At 36.7% G+C, this 22,810-nt stretch overlaps 1 protein-coding gene and 1 long non-coding RNA gene across 5 annotated transcripts in view; both read right to left on the minus strand.

The window, feature by feature from the left end:
* Positions 1 to 1,182: 1,182 nt before the first annotated feature.
* LOC150034264 (uncharacterized) lies at positions 1,183 to 2,258 on the minus strand. The gene is made up of 2 exons (XR_016532145.1): positions 2,127 to 2,258; positions 1,183 to 1,419 (listed from the first exon to the last, which is right to left on the minus strand). It is a non-coding gene; the product is annotated as an uncharacterized LOC150034264 (long non-coding RNA).
* A 205-nt stretch (positions 2,259 to 2,463) lies between these two features.
* LOC120085888 (GTP-binding protein-like protein) overlaps positions 2,464 to 22,810 on the minus strand; it is a 38,061-nt gene continuing 17,714 nt past the window's right edge. The window contains exon 11 of one of the 4 annotated variants that reach the window (XM_039042153.2): positions 2,464 to 3,132. In XM_039042153.2, coding sequence (XP_038898081.1) covers positions 3,127 to 3,132 — 6 coding nt within the window. In that variant the 3' untranslated portion in view covers positions 2,464 to 3,126. Of the gene's footprint in view, positions 3,133 to 4,189; positions 4,596 to 5,924; positions 5,976 to 15,846; positions 15,987 to 22,810 lie in introns of those variants that run through there. The other 3 variants (XM_039042150.2, XM_090317883.1, XM_039042151.2) reach the window with 3 other exon arrangements.

A 22,810-nucleotide genomic window follows, 5' to 3' on the forward strand; every position in this document is an offset into this window, starting at 1 on the left:
ACTGACTCTATTATTTCAATGCATTTGTTGTGTAATACATAAAACAAAATAGTTTTATATTAATATTTTTTTATCACCTTTCTGTTCCCAACAAACATCCCATTCTCAAAGTACTAAACTACTCGTGCCTAAATAATGCTATAAAAGGCAATAATTAATGATTTTTTAAGAAAAATTATTAAAGAAAATCTCTTTCCACATGCAACATTCTCGATTAACCAACATTTTTCTAAGCTGAAATCAAAATTAGAAAATAGTCTTTTTATTCTAAACCTGAAAAAAGGAACGTGGTAGTTTTGGAAAAACAAGATTATTTTATTAGTAAACTGCATCTAGCATACACAATTACCGTTTTACAACACAGGATCTACCAATATGTTTCTACTTGGAAAAGTTAATTGCCTTTTCTGGTCAAGGTTATTTATGTTTCACAAACATCAATCTAAAGTATAATAAAAATTAAGCTCTGTTTAGTAATCTTTTGGTTTTTATTTTTGAAAATTAAGCCTATTTCATTCACATTTCTTACAATGATTTGTATTTTTCTTAAGTATAACGGTTAAATTCTTAGCCAAATTCTAAAAACAAAAACAACTTTTTGAAACCTACTTTCCTTAGTTCTCAAAATTTAACTTGGTTTTTTAAACCATTAGTGAAAAGTAGATAACAAAGAAAAATTTTTGGAGATGAAAGTAATGTCTATAGCCTTAATTTTTAAAAAAATAGTTACCAAACGGAACCTAGGTCATCCTTGAACACAAATTTATGGAAAATTTGTAATATATTTAGTGAATGAAGTATCATACTAAAATTTCGATTGAAAAAAAAATAAGGATGAAACTGATGAGACCAAAATACTCATTTAAAAATAAACCAAAGTGGACAAAAGGGAATAAAACATGTAAAGTATATGGATTAAAATGAACAAAAAATGAAGTACATGGACTAAAGTAGTTTTTTAAACCTAAAAACTACCATAGCTTTGTTATTATTAATTATTTTTAGTTCAACAACAGCCCTCAAATTTCAAACTAGTGCATTCAATTTTATGGACTATCTTTTCTAAAGTTGCATTTTGACAAGTGCCCTAAAGCAGATTTAAAAACTTAACTACCAAGAATAAACAGCTAGGTTGTGTCTTGCTTAGAAGCAAAAAAGCATTACTATATACCTCTTCTAGTATTGCTAAGACAACTAGCCATTGAAGTCAAGAAACAATCACTATTAGACAAGGACTAGTTATCTTGTTAGGATACTTATCCTTTCTTCTGGACAATGACAACATCAATAAAAGAAAATATAGAAAATATTTCAAAATGATTCATTATTAGAGATGATTCTATGAGAATGATGCACATACCTGTTTCTGTCCAGCCAAATTTTCAGCCGTTGATTTAGATCTTGAAACCACTGTACAATCTGTGAGGTAATTTAGTTTTACTGTGGCTGGAATTATCAATTAATAAGAGTCCAAAGAAGCTTCAAGACAGGTACAATAGTTCAAGGTCTAGCATTATCAGAATGGATGAACTTCAAAATTGGGATATCTTGATTTGAATAATTCTCGATGTCAATGCTTTATGGTATGAAGTTGCAGCTCATATAAACAATAAAGTGCATACTGCATAACAAATCAAAATTATGAAATAGTTCCCGTAGTTGGAAGTAGTTTTGAAATGGTAAAAATTACTTTTGACATGTTCAAAATCACACAAAAAATACCGTATTTTTCACAATTCAAAATCGATTTAACATTTGATTTCATGCTTATAAATGTAATTTTCAATCAAAATCGATTTTGAATGATTAAAAGATATGTTTTAGAATGATTTTGAAGATGATATAAGCCATTCCTAAACATGTCCTAAATACCAAAGTAAATAAACTTGAACACGAGTGAACAACCTAATTTTGACCTGCTAACAGGATAATAAAAATTAAGAACAATGTATCTAATTAAAATCCACTTGCGTAGTGTTCCTGTGTGACATATTTCTTTCAGCATAGAAATTTCCTTAAGAATAAGAATTAAATACATATATAAATATAAGAAATAAAAAAAACATGCAATATTAATTAAAAATAAAATTCAACAGAGTGAACATGTAGTAACTTTGACACCTTACCACAGCCAAAGATGTTACAAGTTTGCTTCCATTTTTCTTGACAGCTCTCAAACTTCAACGATTTGAACCTAATAATTCTGGACTTAGTCCTCTTAATTCATGCAAAAACTCTATGAACCTAGAATCTATTTGACATGATTTTCTAAGAGCTTAAAATACTAATTTAGCACTTAAAAGATCAATTCAAACAGGTTGGTAACCTTCTTCCCTTGAACTTAGAAGACCATAGAAATTGAAGTACACCAACCGCCAATTTTTCGATATTACGATGGTATGAAAACTTTGGTACTACTATCATCTATATTCAGTCACATCACCAGTATCTGAAAAAACAGAATTTGTTAAACAAAAAACAAATAAAATGCTCCATTATTCTATCTTGGGAATACTACAGAATTGGCAAATACTCCTTTCCTTCATTTCATCATCCAGGGTTTTGAACTATTCCTAAATTGTATGAATAAAGAGTCTAATTCTCAAGTTTTCTGGGATTTTTTTTTTTTTTTGGTTTAATAGTTCTTTACTCATCTTACTTCCTCTGCCCATCAGTCCCAGTCTGCTGATAAAACCCAAATATATTGAAATGTAAACGATAACAAAATTACAAGATAAACCAAGTTTTCTAGGTACTTGGACCCTCCCAATCTTGAGACCACTCAAACCCTAATTCACTTACTAAACTATTCCCTCATTACTCCTTCCCTACTCACTGTATTATAACCAAACTTCCCTAATAAACTACTTAACTGATTACTAATATACCCCTAATATCCCTCTAATACCATTCCTATCATCCACTTTCTTTGCCAAACTTTTTTAAGGTCTTAGTGCCAAGGAGAAATTCTTCTATTAGATGGTTGCACTGTGAAGAATCAACACTAAAAATTCTATCCCAGAGTGTTTGACCTTTATGCTTCATCTTCAAGAATCAAGGGAGTATTCTCTGTAAGCAAGCATTTGAGATACTACTAGCTTCCAGATTTACTGGGACTAGTGTTCTCTAAAGCTGTGACATGTATAAGAAAAACGCTAATATGAGGCTACCAATAGAAAAATAAAAGTAAACTTTTAATATATGAAGAAACATAGTACAACCAATAATAAGATGATAAAAGGTTCAAGAAAATAGAACTTTTATTCGAAATTGTCAGAATATTTGTGCATTTCTTCCCTAAAAGTTAGAAAAAATAATAATAAAAGAATATAAAAAATCATGCTTGAAGCATTGAGGCGCATACCACAAGTGCTGAGGTGTGCGTTTTTAAGCATACTTCATCGAGAGAGCCTTGCTTCTTTAAAGAAAAGGCCGGTTGGAATGTGATGAAGTCATCCACTCACCCTTCTAGAATGAGAATAAAGTTTTATGAAAGGTCGGTTTCCTCCTATTTTAGAGTGTTTGGACGTAAAGAAATTTAAGAGACTTTACAAGGGTTAGAGAAGTCATGGAAAGAAGTCTGGAATATAGCTCACTTCGACTGGTTCATTTGGCAATTTGCTTTGAAGTGCTTCTCGGCTTCTTTGTTCTTTTATTTATTGTTGCGTTTAGTATATGTTTTTGTATGACCTAGTAGTAATCCTTCAGTTGTTTTATTGAAGTGATTTATTGTCATACAACACACATATATAACTGTATAAGTACTAGTACTAGAAGTTTTCCTCAATCCTAAAACAAGATGCTGTGTTTCCTATAACTATTCTCCCCACCCGTTTATGTAGCAACTATCTTAGGTCTCCTCACCAAAAGCACCCCAACTATGAGTCGATGAGTTGGAGCTGCCATCAGCCTTGCTAGCCAATGCTAGATTTTAAGCTTCCTTATCACCAATCAACGTTTCCCAGTAGACGTGTTCATTAAAATCGACCAAACCGAACCAAAATTTCGAGTTTTTACTGAACTGTTGGTTTCATTCGGTTTAAAATTATAAGGAGACCAGATTTTCTTTTTTGCTCGGTTCGGTTTTGAATTTGAAAACCGAACCGAACAGTTTATATTAGTTAAAACAAAAAACCAAACCGAAACACCTATTTCTCAGGTAAGGAAAAGGGATTGTAGATTCAAATAATAGAAGGAAGAAATTGAAGCGCTCATATATAATTTTGTAGTCAATACTTAAAGGTACGTATCCCCTTCCCACCACCAACCACTCTCCCTAACTTTTTATGTGTACGTTTGTCTTTTGTAGCCTATTTCTATCCTTTCATGCTCTTGACTATGCACTCTACATTCAAAATGGTTAACTCATACCTGGTTCTCCCATTGACCAACAAAACACGAACCCAAACAATGAGAATCCCAAAAACATCAAAATGATAAATCAACTGCAAGTCCTTGAACTTGCAAAAAGAAAAAAACCAATATATTTTCTGCTTCTCAGACAGCTTGGTCAGACTCAGCAGCTGCTAAACGTTGAAACGAAAGAGCATGACATCCCCTTCCTGGACAATATATTCTTTACCCTCAGCTCTCAACTGCAATAGCATGTAAGCTTCAATGAGGGGAGAAACGACTTTCACTATTTATGCAATTAAAAAACAGAGGCTTTTTTTTTAAAAAAAAAAAAAATATGGAAACACAGAGGCCTTTAAACATTTCATTATGATTTTTTTTTATATGGGCAGCTACATTTTCATTTAATTACAAGTGAATTTCGCTATAAATATGGCTCAGACACAGAACTACTTACCTGCCTAGAGTGTTAAGTAAATAAATTTCCTTCTGCAGTTAGTGTGCTCCTTGAGACTTCGAGTACTTCGGTGAATGTTGTTAGAAAATGTTTGGGAGCAAGATACAAAACTTTTCATTAACGAAATGAAAAGAGACTATTGCTCAAGGATACAAACTCCACAAGGAGTGAAAAGTCAATAAAAAGAGCATGAGTACATGTTTGGGAGTGATTTGAAATGGTTAAATCACTTGTCACGTTCAAAATCACTCCAAAATATATCTTTAACCATTCAAAATTAATTTATTGTTTGATTTTGCACTTTTAAATACAATTTTCATACCATCAAAATTGATTTTAAATCATTGAAAGTACGTTTTAGAGTGATTTTTAGAATGACTACAGTGATTTTAACCCTTTCAAAATCATTCCCAAACATGCCCTTAAAAGCTTTAGCTGGTTTCTTTAGAGTGAATGAAATAGAGCTTCTCAAGGAATGGAGGAGCGTAGTGTAACAATCTAGGAAGCACAAACACTGCTAGTGTATGTGCCAAACATGCATCGGATACACTCCAAACACGTGTTCAACATGCATATTTCTGTGTCCTATTTTTATTCATCTATTTCTAATTTCAAACACGTGAGGACACGTTTGGGACACTTCATGAACATGCCTGGAACAATAAAATTAAAGAGAAAATGGTCCAATCTTTTATGTTGGACCCAAATTTAAAGCCCATTTCAATTATATGTTAAACTAAGATAATAATTTAAAAAGAAAAAAAAACAAAAAACAAAACAAAAGGAAGGCCCATTTTTTAACCAAACATAAAAAACTGAAGTTAGAAACTTAAATATTTAATATCCCATAATTGTCAATTTATTGGACATTTTACATTTTTAGTCTGAGTGCATTTAGTATTCACATATATATATCCTAAAAAAATAACGAATAAAAATAGTGTATCTCATTGTGTCTGTGTCCTAGTTCATTTTAAATTGGTATATCGTCATGTCGTGTCGTATTTATGTCCGTGTCTCATTTCTGTGTCCATGCTACTTAGGTAAGCATCTTCCTTAAATTACATACTTAATAGAGAACACTTTTGCACCTCCATTTGGATGATTTTTTATCTCTTTGTTGATTGAGTCATCCTTCACTAATACAAAGTTTTCCTTCTTCTTTCTACCAAAATAAAATTTGTAGCACAGGGAAATCAAAATGATAACACAAATCACGTGCAATTCTTATTTTCTTAAATTTATAAAACAAAAATAAAAATAAAAAGTCACATGCAGTTCAACAGGTTAGACTAGACCAAAATAGATCCTAAGAAGAGTAAGTGCATAAATAAACCAGTAAGTAGAAGAAAGGCGTTATTCCGCATAAGAATCAAGGCATAAAATCAACCTTGCAGTTATTTCCTTAGATAATTTGAAGGGGAAATTAATTAAATACAAACTTATGCCCGACATACCAACAAGTTTCCCGTCGTTAAGAAAAAGGGAAGTACCAGAACAGGATACAAGAATGAATAGGGCTCAGGCCATCAAAAAGGCAACAAAGAAGAACAACTAAGCCTAGGTACAAAAAAACGTCCCAATTAACAAAAATCATAAAAATGGGAGCATCCTAAACCCAAATAAACCTTTTTTTTTTTTTTTTACTTTCGTTATAAATTGGGATGAAAAATGATACAAAGTACAAGAGTATTATGGAGGAGGAGAAAAAAACTACGACTCCAATAAAAAATAATGCTACCAAGACCAAGCCGAAATTTTCTTAAAAAAATATCCGAGTGATGAACGCCCATAAAGAAGATTCCCAAAAGGAGACGTTAAAGTGCATGACCCTCCTAAGATAAGTTCCAACTATCAAATCCTTTTGTTCCTCTCAAACTAAATACTTCACAAAATGAAAGGAAAAAACTAGCCTGATATACTCATAATTTACTGAGAAGGTGTATTCATGTTATAATTCTATTGTTAGCGTTTTCCACTATAGTAAATATTTTATTATATTTTCTTTTTCTATACTTTCCTTCTTTGGTCACTCTTGTACACTTGTACACTTGTATATATTCATATCTTTGGTGAATGGAATGGTGTATTCTAAAAAAAAAATTAGGGTTTTGTGAATCTTGGAATTTGAAAATTTAGAACTCGTTTGTATTACATCTAGGGTTTTGTGAAGGGGTGAGTTTATACTTTTGCTCACCATCGCGGTCTTCTGTTTGTTCGCCGCCGTAGCCGCCGTCGGAAAAAGGGTCATTTTTCTTTGCTATTTTTCAACACCACCCAATCCATCGAGGAGCCCAGCCGCCGATCTACAGAACCTCAAAGTCCGACATCCATTTGACCGACGCGTGAGGCTCACGAGCCGCCTTTTTCCTTATGTCGTTGATCCATGCATTGGCGTGTGCGTCGCTGGTTCCGGTTCTTCTTCTGTGGGTTTCCTCAGTTTTGTTGACTCTCCTTGGTGGTGTGTTTGTTTGGACTATACTCACTGTTTATGGTTCATTGAAGAAAAAAACATCTCTTCAGTAAATTAGGGTTTTCTTCTTTTATGTCCGGTGTTTCTTTTTTGAGGTAATGGCTGATAAGAAACCAATAGTCATGTCTGAGATTGTTCCTATAGTGTCAAAAATAACTGAACACAAGTTGAATGGATCCAATTACTATTCACGAAGATCAAATGTTCGCCACTTTATAAGGAGCATTGAGATGGATGATCACATCATGGAAGAGCCACCGACTAATGCTACTAAAAAGATTTGGTGGCGGGACAATTCAAGAATGCTTTTTCTTTTTTTTTTTTTGAAACGGAAACAGAACTTTTCATTGATATAATGAAAAGAGCAATAGCTCAATTACAATGAGACAAAATACAAAGAGTCAAGATATCAAACCAAAGCAAACAAGAACTGAAAATTGAAAAATGAGGATCAGTAGGTGCACCCAGACATCTCAACTATGTTGACACCCCCATAGCACCCTCATCATTTCCAATACGAGATACGATAATTTAGAGATTACAAACAAACTAAACACTTGTGATTACATAGAGAATAGAAACGCATTCCAATTAAGACAGATATCCTGGATAGAATAATCTTCAAAATGCTTAGATTGTGAACTCCAAGTAGAAGCTAGTAGTCAGGCTGACCCCCATCTGTCAGGCCAATCTATAAATTTATCATGGAAAACTCTTTGGTTACGTTCAAACCAAATCTCAGAAACAAAGCTTTAACTGCATTTGCCCATAATATTTGAGCTCTATGGGCAAAAGAAGGGCCAACCAACAAATGAAGAATGTTGTCCTTAACTGAATTCCCAAAAACCCATTGCACACCGAAGCAAGAAAATAATTTCCACCAAAAAGTACTTGAGAAGGAGCAATCAAAAAAATTTCTTCCCCGTTAGGTAAGCAAAGAGGACATATTGAGGGTGAAATAAGTTTGTTCTGTAGCTTGTAGCTTGTGTTGCAATGTGGATGAGCAATTGAGAGAACCATATAGAAGAATCCACACCAAAATATTAATTCTTTTAGGACTCTTTGATTTCCAAAGAGCTTTATAACATGCTTTATCAATTGAAGAAGAAGCGATCAAATATTTTGACAAAGATGTAACCGTGTACCTTCCTGAAGCATCCAAAGACCACAATATGGAATCCTATAAATGTGAAATTCTGCTACCCTCAATCTTGCTTAGCACTTGTTGAACTTCAATGATCTCCTCTTCCTTTAGTTGCCTTCGAAGTGAGGTTCCAAGAACCAATAACCGGGTCCCAATAATCATTGACATCGCCTTTTGGAGCAGAAGCTAATCGGAATAGCTTAGGGAAACAGTCTTTAAAAGGTATTTTTGTACACCATGAATCTGTCCAAAAGAAAATATTCCTTCCATTGCCTAGTTTAAACTTAGAGAGGGATCCTAATTCACTCCATGTTCTTGAGATGCTGATCCAAGGACTTCTCAAGCTTAAACCATGTTTGCCTGATGTGTGCCAAAGATGTGGGTCAACTCCGTGAATACTTTTAACAACTTTGCACCATAGGGAGTCTTGTTCCCTTAGAAACCTCCAATTCCATTTAAACAACAAAGCTGTATTTCTGTTTTTCAGATTACCAATCCCAAGGCCTCCATCAATTAGAGATTTGGAAGTTTAACTCCCATTATACCAAATGATTCAGCTTGCTGCCTTTATGGCCTTCCCATAAAAAATTATGTAAAATCCTCTCCAATTAAGAAATAAGGACATGTAGTAAGTGGGAAGATTGGCCAAAATCGCATTACATAAAGTTAAACGACCTCCTCTGGACAAGTTATACCTTTTCCATCTATTGAGTTTACAGTGGATCTTATCAATAATAGGCTGCCAAAAAGAGTGTTGTTTCGGGTATCCACCAAGAGGTAGACCGAGATACGTGAAAGGCAACCCAGGGTTTACAATTTAGCCTATTAGAAGTAAAGATCAAAGAATCCTCATCAATATTAACTCCATAAAGTGCTGACTTCTCCCAATTAATTTGTTGTCCAGAACACCATTCAAATAAACCTATTGTTTGAATAAGAATATCTAACATGGCTTCGTCATACTTGCAAAAGAGAAGAGTATCATCCGCGAATTGCAAAATTGAAGAATGCTTCTACAAATCAAGAATTCTATTGACCATGAAATCGTTGAATCAGTAAATCACTGAACTATTGGAATATTTGGATTTTCTTTATTTAGGGAAAAGAGAACATTAATAAAGTGTTTGAGGTTTGTAAGACTCTATATCAACTTGATCAAGGAGAAAAATCTCTTACAAGCTACTTTATGGAGGTCAAAAATACATGTGCGGAATTCAATGCCTTAACGCCAATTAGCGCAGATCCAAACTAATGGCTCAACATGAAAAGTTGTTTATCATGAGTTTTTTAGTTGGTCTTGCACCTAAATATAAGATGGCTAAAGAACAAGTGTTGTCAAGCTAAAAAATCTCATCGTTGGAAGAAGCTTATACTCGAATACTTCGTACGGAGAAGGCACAAGCAGTTATGTCATTTGATTCTAGCAGTACTTTGATTGGGCACACAAATAATTATAAGGGTAATAAGGGGATTGAATCAAATAGCTCTAAAGGCCATCCCAATAACCAAAGATCAAATTCTGGAGGTGTTGTTTGCTATTACTGTCGTAAACCTAGCCATACGAAACATGAATGCAGAAGATTGATGAATACGGGTCGGAGGGTGTCATCTGCACATGTCGTTTCTACTCCTGATAATCTTGACGAGTCAATTACAAGTTCTATAGAGGAGTTTGCTAAATTTCAATAGTATCAAGAGTCATTAATGGCATCGCCTTCTACTCCCATTACGGCCATCGCAGAGACAAGTAACATCTCTAAGTGTCTTCTTTCCTCCATGTCGAAATGGGTCTTTGACTTTGGCGCTACAGATCATATGACAGGTAACCCCAACTTATTCATTAACCTTTGTACATCTACCTCTTCATCTAATGTCACCACAGTTTGGAGCCGCTACTCCTGTTTTAGGATCAAGAACCGTCCATCTTACTGAATCAATTTCTTTGTACCAGATTTAAATTTACCACATTTCTCTTTTAATTTGATTTCGGTCAATAAACTCACTCGTGATCTTCATTGTTGTCTCCTTTTTTTTCCTGGTTATTGCTTATTTCAGGATCTTACGACAAACAGACTATTGGTAAAGGGCTTGAATTTGGAGGTCTTTACATCTTTGAACCACAAATACCTAAAGCCATCTCATGTTCTAGCGTGTCATCTCCCTTTGAAGAGCATTGTTGTTTGGGTCATCCGTCTATCTCTGTGTTGAAAAGTCTTCGTCCACAACTTCAATATTTGTCTTCTTTCGATTGTGAGTTTGCTAAATTTCGTCGTTTGAGTTTGTATCCTCCAGTCAATAAACAAGCTAGTGCTCCGTTTGAATTAGTCCATTATAATGTTTGGGGTTCATGTCCTATTGAGTCCAAAGGAGGGTTTCGATATTTTGTTACATTTGTCGATGACTATTCTCGCATTACGTGGTTATATTTAATGAAAAACCGTTCTAGTTACTTTCTCATATTCGTTACTTCCATGCTGAAGTTCGAACTCAGTTTAGTGGTGTTCTTAAAATCTTATGGAGCGATAATACTAAGGAATATTTCTCTCATGCATTCAAGTCTTATTTAGATGCCTATAGCATTCTTCATCAATCTTCTTGTGTCGATACACCATCTCAAACTGAGGTTGCAGAACGAAAGAATCGCCATCTCCTTGAGATAGCCAGAGCCTTGATGTTTCAGATGCATGTCCCAAAATCCTTTTGGGTTGATGTTTTTTCCACAACTTGTTTCTTAATAAATTTCATCCCTCTTCAATTTTTAAGGGTGAGATACCCTTTCGTACTTTAGGTCCCAAACAACATTTGTTTCCCATTCCACCCAAAATATTTGGGTACCTGCTTTGTTCGGGATGTTCAGCCTCAACATACCAAGCTGGATCCAAAATCCTTAAAATGTATTTTCCTTGGTTGTTCTCGTGTTCAAAAAGGGTATCGGTGCTATTTTCCTAGTCTAAATAAATATGTTCTCTCTCCTAATGTCACGTTTTTTGAACATTCCTCATTCTTTTCATCGTCGTCTTTCTCTTCAAATAAGAGTCAGGAGGAGCATAAGGAATTAAAGGATGATTTTCTTGTTTACACAACTATTTCCCCTTCCGATCCTCTCCCTGATTCAGTTTTACATGTGGCTACTTCTATTCCTTCACCCATCGTTAAGGTCTATACTCGACGACAACCTCCTTCAGTTCCATGCCCTGTACCATAGGCTTCTCCATCTCCTTCAATTCCACGCCCTGTACCAGAGTCCTTTTCGTCATTGGATCCGAAAACGAGTGATGATCTTCCTATTGCTCTTCGTAAAGGTAAATGTAAGAGATTTAATCTTATTTCCTCTTTTGTTTCATATAAGTATTTATCTTCTTCCACATGTTCATTCATTGCATCCTTAGAGTTTTTATCCATCCCTAAAACTGATCATGAAACTTTGTTTCGTCCTAGTTGGTGTGTCGCAACGGTGGAGGAGATGACTGCATTAGATGATAATTGTACTTGGAATTTAGTTTCTCTCCCTGTAGGAAAGAAGGCTATCGGTTGCAAATGGATGTTTGCAGTTAAAGTCAATCTTGATGGTTCTGTTGCTCAGTTAAAAGCACGGCTTGTAGCGAAACGTTATGCACAAACTTATGGGTTGACTAAGCTGATACTTTTTCTCCAGTAGCATAAATGGCATCTGTGAGGTTGTTTATTTCATTAACTTCAATCAATCATTGACCTTTACATCAGCTTGATATTAAAAATGCATTTCTTCATAGTGATCTTCAAGAAGAAGTGCATACGGAGCAACCACCAGGGTTTGTTGCTCATGGGGAGAATGGAATGGTGTGTCGCCTTCGTAAATCTTTGTATGGATTAAAGTAGAGTCCACGGTTTGGTTTGGTAAATTTAGTCAGGTGATTGAAAGCTTTGGAATGCGGAAGAGCATGTCAGATCATTCGGTCTTTTTTAAGAGATCTGAGGGTGGTGTCATCTTGTTAGCCGTATATGTTGATGATATTGTGATTACTGATGATGATGCTTTTGGTATCCAGTCCCTAAAGACCTTTCTTCATAGTCAATTCCATACAAAAGATTTGGGCATGTTGAAATACTTCTTAGAAATTTAGGTAATAAGAAGCAAGAAAGGAATATTATTATCACAGAGAAAATATGTACTTGACTTGTTGATTGAAACAGGGAAGCTAGGGACTAAGCCATGTAGTACCCCAATGATGCCCAACTTACAGCTCACAAAAGATCCTAAAAGATATAGGAGGTTAGTGGAAAAACTTAATTACCTCACAGTGACTTGACCCGACAGCCTATTTAGTGAGTATTGTGAGTCAGTACATGTCATGCCCTACAGTTGATCATTGGGCTGCATTGGAACAGATTCTGTATTATCTAAAGACTGCTCTTGAGCGTGATTTATTATATAAAGATTATGGTCATACTAATATTGAATTTATCTCAGACGTCGATTGGGTAGGATGTAAAGAAGACAGAAGATTAACTTCAGGATATTGTATTTTTGTTTGTGGCAATTTGATTTCTTGGAAGAGTAAGAAGCAAAATGTGGTGTTACGTTCAAGTGCGAAATCAGGATATAGAGCAATGGCACATTCCTGTGTGTGAATTGATTTGGATATATCAACTTCTTGTTGAGTTGGGATTTGAAATTACCACACCAACAAAGTTGTGGTATGATAATCAAGCAACATTTCATATCGCGTCCAATCCAGTATTTCATGAAAGAAGTAAACATATTGAAGTTGATTGTCATTTTGTACTTGAGAAAATTCAACAAGGTTTGGTATCTACAAGATATGTGAAGACTGGAGAACAATTAGGAGATATCTTCACGAAAGCATTGAATGGAACACGTATAGATTATCTATGTAACAAGTTGGGCATGATTATCTATGTAACAAGTTGGGCATGATTAACATATATGCTCCAACTTGAGGGGGAGTGTTATAATTCTATTGTTAGGGTTTTCCATTATTGTAAATATCTTGTTATATTTTCCTTTTCTATGTTTTCCTTCTTTGGTCACTCTTTCTAACCGAAAGCATTTCAAGCTCTCTGAACAATCTCACGCAAACATCCATTCGATTTTCATCTCATGGAATTCTCTTGAATGGCTAGCCTCCTCCTTCCAAGCTCTATTTAAGGACCCCTACAACCACAAATTCTTCAGAAAGTTGATTGATGATGGTGACACCTGATAACTTGTAGAAATGTGGCTTAAAAGTTGGAACAATTAGGGTCTTTAATGATAAAATCTCATCATTTTTAGAGAAAACGCATGGAATTACTCGAACACTATCAAACTCATGCAAAAGAATGTTCATTGCTAAAATACTGCGGCACTAACACATGATATTGCAGGATCTCAACAAAAGTCTAATGCAAGATTAAGAAAAGTGTCGCAGGCAAAGTCTAACGCATGGGGCATGCGTCGGAGGGATTCAACGCAAGGAAGATTCATTGATTCAGGCTGTTTGTGTCAAATCACCACTTGCAAGCATGGGCACCTGCAGTGGGCAGCGTCTGAAAAGCATTTGAGTGTCAGGCGGCTGACCAGGGTATGGAATTTAATGCTGCCCATCATTAAGTTGGAGAAGACCGACGCCTATAAATAGAAGAAATCCCACCAGATGAAGGAGCTTAGTTTTAATTTTTAGAATCTCATCATTAGCTCAATGCATAATTCTGAGACCGTAGAGCTGTGTTGTGGTGCCGAGAAGAACAAGAAGGAAGAGAACCATCACCATCGCTGATCAAGGAGCGGAGGAAGCTGAGCTCGAGAGAGACATTTCTTCCAATTCTTCCACAAGTGGTTGTACACGACTAGAATTGAGCCAAAGAGGACAAGAGATTGTACTCTACGGCTTGACTCCTTTCATTTCATCTTACTTATCATTTTCATCTTATCATTTGATTAAGTGTTGGTTTTGTAAAGACATTCAGTTTCTTTATAAATTCACATATTTGATCTATCATACTTTACCATTGTTTATTTCTTGTTTATGTTGGATGCATCCATAACTTCATGCAAAATTCCATTTCGAACGCTTAAGCCAACTAAATCAATTGATAAAAGCAGGTTTAGCTTAAATTATTCAAGAGAATAAGTAAGCCAGCATCAAGTTAGAAACGCCTAGTATATCTAAAGATAGACGCACTGGTGTTTTATTGCATCATGTGTTTGACACATACATCCTAGAGATAGGTATTGTATGATATTCGCATTGAGAAGTGCCGAATAGAGTCTAACGCATAAACGGAGATAAATAAGTCATCTCATTCGCATCATATTCTTGATCGTGTATATCTAACTTAGATCGACGCATATCACTTGCATCAAACTCCATTTTCCACACGACTCCTTATCCCCTATTTGACTCTTTTGTATCTTCTTGCACACACACGGCAGCTTAGTGTAGATAACTCATTTCTACATTTACTTAGGATATTTCTACAACAGTTACAACCAAGGTCTGCGTTAGCTTTAATCTGAATCCCTGAGTTCGACCCTAGACTAACTAGGAACCTGAGTTGGATTTATACTTGGATCTGATTTAGGAAAACTTGAACGTCTATAGAGGAGTGTCATGCGTCCTGTTGCACATCACTAACGCATCAACGCGTCACTAACGCAACGCATCAACGCATCATTTATATTTACACTTATTTTTCCAATTACTTTATACAATACACTCCTAAGCTCAAATCACGAAATCAACGAACAACACCCTTTGGCTTGAAAAACATAGCAACAAATATGGCTACTTTGCCGAGCTTACCCTCTTAGAACAATTTGGCCGCCGCTCCATTATTCTTGTCCCTACTATGAACGACAAAAGGGGCTGGTTCTCCTTCTTTTCTTTGGTTTCAGATTATCCTAGGAAGCCCAAACCACAGAACAAAACAACTCATAATACTACTGCTCAAACTTATAAGGCAGCTACACAATCAAAAAGCTTCCTAACTTCCAACAATGACAGCCCCCAACATCTCTTGGCAGCCATGACAACTCCTTCACAGCACCACATTTAAATTGGCAAGACATGGTAGTTGTTCAAAGGTTTTCTTTTAATGGTTCTTGACAGAGTATCCGAGATTCCCTCCATACTTTTCCATCTTCTCGATGCACTATCAACCCCATCTCTGATGATAAAGCTTTGCTATGTGTTTATAGTTCGACAATATCGCAAAAACTATGTGCTCACTTGGATTGGACAAACATTGGCCCTTTGAAACTTAAGTTTATTTCACCATTCATTCCTTTTTTTTTTCCAACAGCAAATGGGGGCTGGATTAACGTGCTTCACCCAATTACTCTTTGGATTGAAGCAATCTTCAGTTATATTGGCGACATACGTGGTGGTTTTGTTCAAATCTCAAATCAAATAGAACGTGGATTGGATCTTACATTTGCTCGAATAAGGATCAAAGAAAATGCACGAGGTTTCATTCCATTTGAAATCCGATTACCAAAGGAGTTGGTCAGCGAGGAGTTACTGGTTCAAATTCAATCAGTCGGCGCCAAGCTCAGGGATAGCAGCGCACCACCTTACCTACACAAGGAGATAACATTAAAGGGGTTGATGAAAACGTGGATCTCATTGATTCTCAGTTAAAAGAAAAAGGCAAGTCCATAATCCTTGAAACAAGTCAATCGGTCCTTCCCTCTCTCTCCCCATATTTGCAAACCTTGACTGAATCTCCTTCAGTTATGGAAAAAATAAATTCCCCTCCATCTCTCATAAATCAATCGTACCTACTTCTCTCCCCCATACTTACCAATTTTGACCGAATCTCATTCAGTTATGGAAAAGGTTAATCTCCTTCCTTCTTTCACCACATTTGACCACACCGTGGGCCCACTTTCTGCGCCTTTATCTCTTCCCAAATCAACCGAAAACCCAAGTCAAAATTATTTGCCCGAGTCAACCACATCATTTAGTTTCCAAAACCAACCTAATAGCCCATCCAATTCGTCTTCTCCCTCCTTCACACAACCCTCTCTCTCCGCCGTTACTTTTTTTTTTTAAAGGAAACAAGTTTCTTTATTCATTAAGAAAATGAAATGAGACTAATGCTCAAAATACAAGGATACAAAAAGAATCAGCAGGTGCACCAGGACATCTCAACTAGGTTGACACCCCCTTAGCACCCTCATCACTTCTGAATACTAGCAGCAAATGAAAATACCTTCATAACATTACAGTGAGAGACAAACTGCAAATGGGGGACAAAATAAGAACTAGACGACTTAAGAACAAAATAAAACAATGGTAGCTAATCCTTTGGCAGGGAGGCTTCAAAATGCCGGAGAAAGAAAGGCAAGCCAAATCAAGCTGAATTCCTGACTAGAGTAGTTTGCGAAGATGCTTGTGGGAGAGCTCCAAAGAGAGGGTTTAAGCTTGGCTGCTTCAACCCTTGTAAACCATAGAGTTTCCTTGTCTTGGAAGATTCTTTGGTTCCGTTCAAACTACAACTCAGATAACACTACCGTTACAGCATTGGCCCACAAAATTTGATGAGATTTCTTAAGGCTTGGACCTACTATCAGTTGCTGGACGTTATCTCTAAATGCTATCCCAAAAACCCAACTTAAGTTGAAGAACTTGAAGAGTGATACCCAGCAGACTTGAGCATAAACGCAATCGACTCCCAATTCCTTTTACACAAAGCACATCTATTGGGAGAAATGTAATGGAGGCAAGTTTCTTTTGCAGCACACTTGAACAGTTTAGAGTTCCAAAAATCATTATCCAAAGGACTATATTTATTCTCCTCGGACTTTTAAACTTCCAAAGAGCTTGACTTAAGAGTTTATCGACTGGAAGGCCATTGCGAAGGTGAGGAATTTCATTGATACTCACGTGAGTCCTCCCTAATAGCCAGAGTGGCAGTTTTGTCATAGTGGACTGAAGAAAAAAGGCCTTGCAATCTCTATGAAGTTTGGGTTTTTTACTATTGGTATTGTTAATTATCTTGGTTTTAGAGGAAGAAGGGATCGAAGGAATAGCCATAAAGCATAAGCCATGTAAGGACAAAAGGGAAGCCAAATCTTGAAGACTAATGGGTAAAGAGGAAAGAGAGGGTGATGGCTGGTGATTGGTAGATTGTTGGTGAGTAGCATGGAAAGGGGGAATGGGCTCGTGATTGACAGAGGGAGAAAGGGAGAGATTTTGTTTGTGATTAATGTCTGGTGGAAGGGGGGGAGAGTATGTATTGCCATTACTTTTAGTGCGGGTCCCACTACTTTACAAGCGGGTACTTTGCATTCTACCTCAACCACCAAACCAAACCTTCCTTTTATTGGTTCTGATACAGAAGCTTTACCTCTCCAGCCCTTCCAAAGTAACTGATTTTGTTGCTCAACCCCTTGATATGGCCATTTTTGGTTATCAGCCAAATGATACTACCCACATGCCAATACATACTCTCCCCCATCTTCCACCCGACCTTAATCACAAACAAAACCTCTCCCTTTCTCCCTCTGTCAATCACGAGCCCATTCCCCCTTTCCATGCCACTCACCAACAATCTACCAATCACTAGCCATCACCCTCTGTTTCCTCTTTACCCATTAGTCTTCAAGATTTGTCTTCCCTTTTGTCCTTACATGGCTTATGCATTATAGTTATTCCTTCGATCCCTCCTTCCTCCAAAACCAAGATAATTAACAATACCAATAGTAAAAAACCTAAACTTCATAGAGAATTGCAAGGCCTTTTTTCTTCAGTCCACTATGACAAAAATGCCACTCTGGCTATTAGGGAGGGCTCACATGAGTATCAATGAAATTCCTCACATGGAATGTAGGGAGTCTTAATTCATGGAAGAAACATGCTTTGGTGAAGAAGCTAATTCAACAACACAACCCTGGTATTGTGCTATTAGAAGAAACAAAGTTGTCATCTGTTGATGCCTCTTGAATTAAATCTATTTGGAGTTCTTCATTTATTGGGTGGACCGCTCTGGATGCTATTGATTCGTCGAGGGGTATTCTTATACTTTGGAGTGAGCCCCACTTTACTATCCTTATTTCAATTCATGTATCCTTGTTTAATGGTTTTTCTTTCTGGCTTTCGGCAATTTATGGCCCTTCTGATAAGATTTTCAGATCTGACTTTTGGCAAGAGCTTGATGATTTAGCTGGTTTGGGAGGTGAAAATTGGGTCATTGGCGGTGACTTCAATGTCACTAGATGGTCTTGGGAAAAGTCACATGATAAAACAATTTCCTCTAGTATGCGTGCTTTCAAACAATGGATTATAGATTATCATTTACGGGATATTCCATTATCGAATGGTTGTTTTACTTGGTTGAGTTTCAGTCCTACTCAATATTTATCTCTACTTGATCGGTTTTTGCTTATAGAAAATTGTCTTCGTAGGTTTGGGTCTGTGTTGAAAATAGGGGAGTTATGGTAAAAAGTAAAAAGCATTGGGAAAAAAAATAGAAGATACTCTTTCCTCTCCCATCCCCCCTAGTTCCGCTCTATTCATCCCTCCGATCAGGCTCCGATTAGCCTCCTTCCTCTTCCTCTTGTCCTCATCCACACCCAATCTACATGGCCAAGAAAAACTCCCTCCCAGCCTCCTTACCCAAGGTTTTTAACTCCACTTCCCTGGTTTTGTAGAACAGTTCTTCTTTGGAAGTCATAAGCTGCAGGATAAATGAAGTCCATTTCTGTGCTCACCTCCAAGAAGGAAAATTCATCATAGAAGATGTGGAAGCCAAGAAACACCTATTTTTGTCTGAATCACAGCTCCTCTGGTTCGTGGAGAACATCTTAGTCCTCTTGAAGCTCCCAACCTCCAACTTCATTGTCAAAAGTGATCAAGACACTTCCGGCGTAACAAAACTATCGAAGATTCGCGTTTCTTCAAAGTGGCTTTTAAGGTGTGTTGTTTGGCCTGCGACTGGAGGACGATTCTTCATACATGTTCCATCAGGTATCCTTAAATCAGGTTGGTATTCTTTTGTTAACATGTTAGGTGGCTCTCTGAAGCTAAAAGAAGACATTTTTGCGCTAAAGAATCACTCGAAGCCTTCAGATAGCTTTGCGGATATAGTAAGAGGAAGAAAGTCCACAGCTAATCCAGCATTACCATCTCTGTTTCAAAACACTCGTTTGGAAAACAACTCAAAACAGAGCCCCCTTCATGCTCTGGCTATTAAAAAACAGAGCAAGTCAGAGTTTTGGATTCAAAAAAACCAAGAAGTCCTCAAGGAAGATTTCAGGAATTTATGGGTAGTCTCGAGGCTATTCGAATTCAATAATTGGCCGGAAGTCTCGAAGGAAGTAAAGCTATGGTCCAATTCGAAAGTTATCATCAATCCTCTCTCAGCAAAAACCGCTCTAATAAAATTGGAAAAAGGGAATCTAGAAGACCTAATAGAACAACTTGGAGTTTGGTAAAGGATAGGACATCTCCACCTGAAATTTGAAAGGTGGAACAAATCTTTACACAGCCGACTAAGGTCAATAAAAGGATATGGAGGATGGATATCCATTAAAAACCTGCCATTGGATTATTGGTGCAAGCAAACCTTTGAAGCAATAGGTGCCTACTTCGGAGGATTAGAAGCCATTGCAATTGAAACACTAAACCTACTCAATGTGGCTGAAGCTAAAATTCAAGTTAAGAAGAATCTTCGTGGTTTTTTACCAGCAACCTTAGAAATCTCAAAGAAAAACAGGGGAAGCATTTTTTTACACTATGGTTATATAGAGTTTTTGGATCCTCCAAGCAAAGTTAAGAAGGAACTCAATGAAAAAGATTTCTCCAATCCGGTTGGCTTGGCTCGTGTAAACCAAGTCAAGAATGATGGAGGGGTAAACCATTCAAGTAAGATTGAAGATTGGTCCTTCTTTGAAACAGCAGTAAATCACTCGAATTTTTCAAGAAATCCCTTGTTTTCAAGGGTATTGATTGATCAATCGGATGCTAAAAATAACAGGTCGTCGGAAAAGCTGGTTCAGGGGGCTTATTTGCCGGAAGAAAAAGGGGTCAGTTCGCCGAAAGAAAAGGCCAGAGAATTCCAAACAGAAGCCACATTTTTCGGAGATCATGACCATTAGGTGTGAACAAGTGGAGAGAGAATGTCGAGAAGTCATTAAGAAGAAAGAAGGAAGAGTCTTTAATGAGTGAGTCAATACAGACTCAAAATCTTCCCAGGGGAAGTCCAACAGTCGCTCCTTCGGTTACTCCAACGGTCGTTCCTTTGATTACCACTAAAAACACTTCAAATAAAAGCCTTGTTAACATCATTATTTCGGAGGATCTCCAACAGCCTAAAAGAGCAGAGAGTGTCGTTTCAAACTTCTTGGATGGGCAAGAAGTTCATTCGTCTACCACAGACCCTTCGCCTTCAGATCTCTCGGGCCCCACTGTGACAAAAGAAAAATCCAATATAATTTGTTTAGAAGAAGCTGAAGAGTCGCATGCCTTAAAGTTAAAAGAAAAAGCGGCCGGTTCAAGTGCCTTTAGGCCCCTCTCTCCTACTTTGGGCAACGAAAAGTTCAATGTAATTTTGAACATTCCAGCGCATGTTTCTAATAAGGCAGTAATTAATTTGAAACCTCTCGGATTTCAGCCTCCTCTTGATCAGTTTACCTCCCCGGAAGTTGAAAAGTCTCTGAAGAACTTGGTAGTTGAATCAGACGCATACTTTGGTCGAAGCTCACATCTCCTCAAACCATTTCCCAAATGCTTCGCAAGAAGAAGAAGATCCTCTGTTAAATCATGGTCTTTAATTGCAAATTGAGATCTTTTGGAAGATTGTTGCGCCAGGGTACAAATCCCATTTGACAAGACAGAAAGGTCAGTAACTTCTCTCTCTAATCTTTCTTCAATCACTCCTCAGTTGGTCAAAAACTTAGATCCTTCCTTCCCTTCCGTGCAAGGATCTCTTTTCTATGAGTCAAGAAGACTTTCACAAGGCTTTGATGAAGTCTCAATAATCAGTGTCAGCAGTGAAGAATTGGATTTTGAGGAGCATGATCTCAAAATCAAGGGTAATGAAAACCAAGACGAAGCTGTTATGAACCTGAACCTTCTCTTCCAAAATGAAGAGTTACACGAGTCAGAAATTATAGCCCCTCAAATCCTTTCTGACTTGCCTCAGGAACTCAATTCATTTTTTGGAAATTTGTGATATTGTCCTGTCCTAATCAGGATTGGATTACTGCCTTTTCTGCTTACTTTCTAAACCAAAAATCTTAAATGATGATCATTTCATGGAATATTAGAGGCCTTGGTGATAAAACAACAAGATTGGTTATAAAGAAATTCCCGAAAAAAGTAAATTCGGATATTGTACTGCTTCAAGAATCGAAAAAGGACAGCTTCAACCTTCCATTCATAAAAAGCCTATGGAGTTCAAAGGATGTGGGCTGGGCTTTTGTGGAAGCACAAGGCAGATCAGGAGGCATCCTATCATTGTGGGATGAAAGCAAGATTTCAGTATGGGAAGTTATCAAAGCAGAATTCTCATTAATGATAAAATGCAATACCATTTGTAAGAAAGTGTGCTGGATAACAAATGTTTACGGTCCAAACAACCACAGGGAAAGAAGAAGGTCCGAATTAACCTCATTAGCAGAAAGCTGTGAAGATGCTTGGTGTATTGGTGGGGATTTTAACTGTATCCGAAGAAGACAAGAAAGATTTCCAATGGGAAGAGCAACTAGAGAAATCAGACTCTTTAACAACTTCATCAGAAATTCAAATTTACTTGAAATTCCTATATCAAATGGAAGATTCTATTGGTCACGAGAAGGAGACAGTCTCAAGATCGCTCATTGACAGATTCTTCATCACAAACAAATGGGACGATCTTTTTGAAAACTCGAGAGTTTCAAGGCAAGCTAAACCAATTTCTGACCACTTTCCTCTTTTGTTTGAAGCTGGAGCTTTCGAATGGGGACCTTCCCTTTTTAGATTTTGTAATAGTTGGTAACTTAACAAGGATTGCTGCAGAATTATTGAAAGATCCTTAAGTTTGGAAAATCAACAAGGGTGGGCTGGTTTTGTGTTCTCAATCAGATTAAGAAGACTGAAGCAAGCCCTTAAAAGATGGTATTTGGAGGAAACAAAACAACAAAAAGCTAATGAAGAGGCACTCTTGGAAGAAATTCGAAGAAAAGATTTGATAATGGAGTGTCAAGAAGAACCTTCTTTTGAGGAAGATATAAGAATCTCCCTAAAAGCAGACTTAATTTCCCTTTATCAAACAGAGGAAAGAGACCTCATTCAAAAAGCAAACTGAATTGGTTACAATTGGGGGATGAGAATACAACTTTTTTCCACCGTTTCCTTGCAGCCAAAAAAAGGAAAAATTTAATAACCGAGTTAATCAATGATCAAGAGGAAGCAACAAA

Source organism: Benincasa hispida, chromosome 9 (assembly GCF_027475165.1).
Source record: "Benincasa hispida cultivar pf3 chromosome 9, pf3_genome.v1.1, whole genome shotgun sequence".
Classification (NCBI taxonomy): Eukaryota; Viridiplantae; Streptophyta; class Magnoliopsida; order Cucurbitales; family Cucurbitaceae; genus Benincasa; species Benincasa hispida.